Raw genomic sequence first — 7,233 nt, forward strand, 5'->3', positions numbered from 1 at the left:
ACAACTACATTTACCACTTATTATACACTTGAGCACTTAGTGATTTTTAATAGCAGCTCATTAGTCATATATAACTGTTTCTCTGGGCAGGTCTCTCCTAGTTAAGACCATAGGATTTAGCAAATGAAAACACAAGATCCCCAGTTACAATAAATTTGAATTTCAGATAAACAACAAAGAATTCTTTAACATGTCCCATGCAAGTTTCAGAACCTATTTATACTAAAAATTATTCATCTAAAATTCAAATTTAACTGGACACCCTTAAATAGATTTATCTGGCAATCCTACTCCTAGTGCTTGAGGCAGGATCAACATCTTACACAGTAACTGTGAGCTAGTTCCATGGTCACCATCATAATTCTGGGAGAGGAAAGCCATGGTTCAGATAAAGATTTGCAACAGGGAGTCCCCTGGTGGCCTAGAGGTTAGTATTTTGGGCTTTCACTGTTGTGGCCTGGGTTCAATCCCTGGTTCGGGAACTAAGATACTGCAAGCTGCCTGGCATGGCCAAAAAACACCTTTCAAGAAGGTAGACGTTGAGCACTTTCTTCTCTCCAGTGACAAACCCTCTTGTAATAGAGATGGTGTGGTTGTCATTTTCATAGCCCCTGTATAGGCAGGTACTGGGCAAAGACAGTAGCTTAGTTTCACATCAGTGCTACAGTGCAGCATAGAGCTTGGTCACTCAGTGGTGTCCGTGTCCGACTCTTGCAACCCCATGGACTGAAGCCTACCAGGCTCCTCTGTCCATGGGATTTTTCAGGCAAGAGTACTGGAGTGGGTTGCCATTTCCTCCTTCAGGGGATCTTCCTGACCCAGGAATCGAACCCACGTCTCCTGTGTCTCCTGCATTGTAGGCAGGTTCTCTGCCCACTGAGTCACTGGGAAAGCCACAGGGCAGGGGATTGGGCAAATCCTTATCCCTCCACAAATGAGCACACGGAACCTCAGAGATGTGAAATAACTTTCCCTTGGACATCCAGCTAAACACAGTAGCAAAGCTAGAATTCAAATGCAGCCCTTTCTCTCTCCATATGCAACCCTGCCTCCAACTACCAACAATGATTTTTGTCATTTCCACAAAACTGGACAACAAATATACCCCGGTACCCAATCTCTTTACTGTTCCCACCCAATGCATTCAAGGAAAAATCGAGGTTGTATCAGTTTGCTAGGACTGCCATAGCAAAGCACCATAGACTGGGTGGCGTAAATGACGGTGGTTTATTTTCTCACAGTTCTGGAAGCTAGATGTCCAAGGTCGAGGTGTCAGCAGGGTTGGTTTCAGCTAAAGGCTGTGAGGGAAGGATCTGTCCCAGTCTTTTGATGGTTAATTTTCTGGGTCACCTTGACTGGGTCCTGGGATGCCCAAATATCTGGTTAGACATTATTTCTGAGTATGTCTGTGAGGATGCTTCTGGAAGAGATCAGTATTTGAATTGGTGGACTGGATAGAGCAGACTAGCCTGTTTCAGTGTGGATGGGCATCATCTCATCCTTTGAAGGCCTGAATGGAGAAAAAAGGCAGAGGAATGCTGAACTGATTCTCTGCCTGAGATATCGGTCTTGGACCGGGACTTACATCAGCAGCACTCCTGGTTACTAGGCCTTCAGACTCAGGCTGGAAGTTATACATCAGCTTTCAGGAGTCTCCCACTTTCAGACAGCAGACCGTGCACTTCTCAGCTTCCATAATCACCTGAGCCCCTTCTTAATAAGTTCTATTTGAACGTATAAGATGGGGCTCCTGTTGGTTCTCTGGAGAGCTCTAATATGAGACCTGTCTCTTTGGTCTTCAGATGGCCATCTTCTCCCTCAACTTCACATCATCTCCTCAGGTGCACCTCTGTGTTTACGTTTCCTCAGTCATACTGGATAAGGACCCACCCTAATGACCTCATTTAACATAATCACCTCTGTAAAGACCCTTATCTCTTCATGAAGTCACATTCTAAGGTACTGGGGGCTAGGACTTCAACATATGAGTGTGGGGGGTGAGAGGACAAAATCCAGCCCATAACAAGGTTTGTGGAGCTAATTCTGAATCATCTCAATACAGCCTGCATTTAAAAGAGGAACTTCAGGAGAAGAAACTTCAAATTGATGGAATTCTGGGTTTCAAGTGGGGGAATTCTAGTTTTCAAAGTGGTCCCTAGGGGTGCTGAAGGCCCACCCTGTAGTTCTTCACAAAAGGCACCTCAAAGGTATCTCTGCTAAAGGGGCCCTAGCGACTAGTGGAATGTGGGTTATTATGAGGACAGGCGATTGTGATGGCGGCTGGGCTGTGGAATCTTGTGAGGCCAAATGTTAATGCCTCAAAAAATGTCCTTTGGCCCCAACTGGCAGTGCTGTGGTTTTCTGGATGGCAACGGAGGATAGGGAAATGATGGAAGGCCGAGGGGCAGGAGAAAGTTGCCCAACCTTCCCCAAGATGGCGCCTGATGACCCCATGTCTGAAGGAAAGCCAAGGGCTTCATTGGTAAGGAGGATGCCTCTTCCCACTGCCCCAGCCCGTCCCAGTGAGGGGAGGAAGTGCACAATAGGGACACCACAAGCTAGGGGCTGAGAGCTAGGAGATTCCAGAGAGCTACTAAGAGGGGGTGACATGCACCCTGTCCCCACACTGGCACCTGGCTGCATCCAGAGACCAGGTAGCCTTCACAACATTGTGAAGTCACCTGAAGTTGGCTTTGATCCCCCCCATCTATCTACCTCTCCACTTCCCAGGTGGCTCATCTGGTAAAGAATCTACCCCCAATGCAGGAGACCTGGATTCGATCCCTGGGTTGGGAAGATCCCCTGGAGAGGGGAAAGGCTACCCACTCCAGTATTCCGGCCTGAAGAATTCCATGGACTCTATAGTCCATGGGGTCCCAAAGAGTCAGACTCGACTTTCACACACACACACATCTACCTCTCCATGGGTGGGGGGCGGGAGTGGCTTTCTTCCTCCTACAGATGGGGATCTGGGTCCTCCTATACAGAGGTACTCAATGCAGAGCCTAGGTTTCTTCCTCCCTCTGTAACCTCTAGACGACTGGGTATCTAACTGATCTCAAACTAGTTGTGGGGATGGGGTGAGTCACCTGCAAGCAGCGATTTGAAGACCACCAGGAAGACAGACTTCTACTCAATTCCCCCACCACACCCACTTGGAAATTTAGGGCTCCATTCCTCTGTCAGTTTGCCCTCTCCTTCTTAACTCTCAAGGTCCTGATAACTCCATGTAAGTTTCTCTTAAGAACTGAGTCTAGATGCTTTCAGTTCACAACACACTTTCAAGCACCCCCGGGGCACTGTGCCTGGGGCTGCCGGTGCACAGTAGGGTGGGAGGCGGGGCCACCCCATACTGACTCCTCCCATCCCCTCATTTCTGCCTCCCCAGCCCCAGGAGGCAGACACCCCGAAGCCAGACTCCTCCTACGACTACCTGGAGGAGATGGAAACTTGTGAGGACGGAGGCTGCCCGGGGCCACCTAAGGTACTGTCCTCCAAGGCCGGCCCCGCTGCCACTAAAGGACAGGCGGGCGATGGACCCGAACTCGCGGAGCTGCCCTCGGTCCCAGCCACGGCGGCGCCGGGGAGCCCAGTGCGCGAGCGCGACGCCGAGATGGAGCTGGAGAAGGTGCGCATGGAGTTTGAGCTCAAGCGGCTCAAGTACCTGCACGAAGAGAACGAGCGCCAGCGGCAGCACGAGGAGGTGATGGAGCAGCTGCAGCAGCAGGCAACGCCCCGCCTGGTAGGTGCCAGGTCCCGCCCGGAGGCCAAGGGTGCGGGACACTAGGGGTGAGGGGAGCCCGTCGCTAACCTGCACAGGAAGCCTACTTTATCCATTTGGTGGCTGCGTGCCACCCTACCTCCGCTCACAGCTTTAGAGCTTCCATGTTAATTAAACTCAGATCCAGCTCTTCAAGGAAGGTTGGTCCCAGAACCACCTTGTCCACGGTTTTCCTCCTCAGGGAAAACTCAACATTTCCTCTCTGGCTGGATTCCCACCCCTCTCCTCTCTTCTCGGCATCTCTTAAAACAAGATGCCTGGACCTAGACTGCAGACACCCCCACCCACCCCCACCCTCCACACCCCCCACCATGTCCCCTCCAATGCTCCCCCACCCCCAGCCCCGCGCCCACCACTGCAGCCTGGCTGATGGATTTTGATAAAACCATCCCCGGCCCCACCACACACAGACACACACCTCCTCTGTTCAGGGCTGCATTTGTTCTATTGGATCACACTGCCTTGCTGTCAACTAAAACTTAGATATCTTTTGGCAAGAATGGGCCACTCCCCCCTAACCTAAACAGGGATAAGAAAGCCTGTGTGTGATTAAATGGGATGGAAGTTCCTAACACTGTGGCTGGACCATCATAAGCACTAAATAATGAAAGATGTTATTGTTTAAAGCAGCACTGTCTGAGCTTTAAATCAGACAGTTCTAGGTTAAAATCCTGGCTCTGAAACATGAATTCATGACACTGGGCAAATTACTGATCCTCTTTGAACCTTGGTCTGCTCATCTATCGGAGAAGGCAATGGCACCCCACTCCAGTACTCTTGCCTGGAAGATCCCATGGATGGAGGAGCCTGGTAGGCTGCAGTCCATGGGGTTGCGAAGAGTCGGACACGACTGAGCAACTTCACTTTCACGAATTGGAGAAGGAAATGGCAACCCACTCCAGTGTTCTTGCCTGGAGAATCCCAGGGACAGGGGAGCCTGATGGGCTGCGGTCTACGGGGTCGCACAGAGTCGAACATGACTGAAGTGACTTAGCAGCAGCAGCTGCTCATCTATAAGGCAATACCTACCTCATAGGATTGTGGGGAGGATTAAATGAAAGAATACATGTGAGGCACTCTGAAATGAGCCTGGCACATTGAGGTAAGCACTCAATAAATGTTAGCTATTACCATTTTTATGTACTCATGCAATTCACTTCTTGACCCAAATGCAACAACCTACGTTCATCACTTTTTAATTTTATTGGGATGTAATGTATTAGCTATGCTTCCCAGTTCTGAGTCATCCTCAGTTCTGAGAAACGTGCCTTCTGGCTTTATCCAAGTCATTGCTATAATTGTTGAGGAGGATATGACCTAAAGTAAATACCACTAAAAGAGCTCCCTACAGGTTAGCAATGTTCCATTAATCAGCACCCTTGAGTTACATTTTCTCCAGCTCACATTTCTCTACCTTGTCCAGAAAACTGTACTGAACACACAGTCAAATGGTTTCCCAGAATTAAGATATTATATGATAGCATTTCCCCAACTGACTGGTCCATGTTCTTTTTTAAAGAAAATTAGGTTGGCTTTGCATGATTTGCTCTCAATGAACACACAATGGCCTCTTAACAACTATCTTTTGTTTTTCTTGCTCATGAAATCCTTGCTTTTTAGTTTGAAAATCTTTCTCCTTGCTGGAGGAGATGGAAATCTTTATAGTCCTATCTGCTCTCTGTCTTCCACTTAAAAAAAGAGACCATTGGAAGTGTTTTGAAAAGTCTAAAAGGTTTCACAAATGCAGTTTGTTATCAAAATCACAAATGTCAGTCATTAGCCTGCAGACCACCAACAGTGGCAAAGAGTCCATGGACACAGAGCCGCACCAGGTCTGCAGAGGAACACAGCATCTGTCCAGCCCTCCACTCCCAGCCCAGAACGCCGGGTTTCTTCCTCTGGTCTTCTGCCTTCCGTACCATTCATTTTAGAGGCGGCTTTACTGGAGTCATTTTCTGCCCTGCTCAGTTTTATTCAGTTTGCCTCACATTTTACGTAGTTGTTTCAACAGTATTGTGTCCAAAACCCCACCTTTAACAATATTTTACAAAAGCGTTTTGCTTCCTGCGCATTTCCTTGGAGAGTTGAGTTTATTTTTAAATTCCCAACTCTCTTTTTCTGGGTGGGTGGGTGAGTAGGTAGACAGTTGTTATTGTATTGAAAAATACCTCTGAATATGTTTCTAGTGAATTCAGAGCATCACCAACCCTGCTTACAAAAAATGTGGCATGAGTTGAAAAGATATTTTAAAGAATGAACCATAAGTGTGATGCCTTCTTAACTGCAGACTGTAATAGTCACATCAGCTTTTACTCCACTTCTATGTTACTGCTTTCTACAGTTTAAATGGGGATCTGTTTGACCTTAATCATATAGATCCTGGAAAAGAGCAACACACAGGCAGAATCAGCCAGACAGCTAAAACTGACCCTTCCCCACACCCAAGACCCCGAGGGTTTAGGGAGGCCCCATCCCCTATCTACTACCTGTCCACAGGAGAGACACACCCTGGGCTGAAGGACCGCAGCCTGTCCCGATGTGACACGCACCAGCACCCAGAAAATCAGATACAGTCATTTGTGCCCAAGGGATGCCCTCTCATTGGGCCACCATCCAGCAAAAAAGGTGGGGCATCAGGGGAGACCTTCCAGGGAACTAGCTCAAGACCCAGTGTCCAGATCTGGGAATCTCTGAGTAGGAGAGAGACTGCCCACGTGTGGGACCCACAGGCTGCATGGAACGTACAGAGAAAGGAGGGCGGCAGCCTGACTCGGGAGGGCTAAGGCCAGGCTCAAGAAGTGAAAACTGATGAGTCCCCTCTGTGCCAGTAGCCTTGCCTGGAATTTTTCATTCTTGTCTCACTCCTCCTCCTCACCATCTTGTGAGGTGGGCACAATTACCCTCACCTTGGGTGAGGAAGACAGCCTGCCTAAGGTCACATTCGGGAAGGGACAAGAGCAGGAAGGAAGCCCAGGTCTGCCTGGTGTCCAGGCCCCAGCTGGTCGTTTCCACTCTCTTCTTTCCCCACAGTTCTCAGGAGGCCTCCAGGACCTCCTGCTTCCCCAGAACCAGTTCGCCATGTTCCTGTACTGCTTCATCTTCATACACATAATCTATGTCACCAAGGAGATGATCTTCTTTCTCTTCTCCAAGCACTACCTGTTCTGCATTGTGGCCATTTTGCTCTGTTTGATTAAAACTTTATGGTCATACTTCCAAGTGCCTTCGCTCTCTCTCCATCACTGGGCACCACCTTGCCTCACCTGTGCCCCCCTCCCCCAATCAGAACTCACTGTTAGGAAAGGTTTGCTGTCAAACATTTACACCTTAGTGTGAAGAAACATGTTTAGGCCTTGTACTAAGCCTGAGTTCTCACTGTGGGTGAAGACGCTTTGTTTTCCAAGAGGAGGATTTCAGAAGGTAGTGGGTTAAGGAGGCATCTGTAGGGAGAA

At 48.7% G+C, this 7,233-nt stretch overlaps 1 protein-coding gene across 1 annotated transcript; it reads left to right on the forward strand.

The window, feature by feature from the left end:
- Positions 1-2,312: 2,312 nt before the first annotated feature.
- On the forward strand, positions 2,313-6,993 carry TMEM247 (transmembrane protein 247). Its single transcript, NM_001077069.1, is given in 3 exon segments — positions 2,313-2,482; positions 3,389-3,742; positions 6,812-6,993. Coding segments are annotated over 3 exon segments (653 nt in total). The 5' UTR covers positions 2,313-2,365.
- The last annotated feature ends 240 nt before the right edge of the window (positions 6,994-7,233 follow it).

This window comes from Bos taurus, chromosome 11, assembly GCF_002263795.3.
Source record: "Bos taurus isolate L1 Dominette 01449 registration number 42190680 breed Hereford chromosome 11, ARS-UCD2.0, whole genome shotgun sequence".
Taxonomy (NCBI): Eukaryota; Metazoa; Chordata; class Mammalia; order Artiodactyla; family Bovidae; genus Bos; species Bos taurus.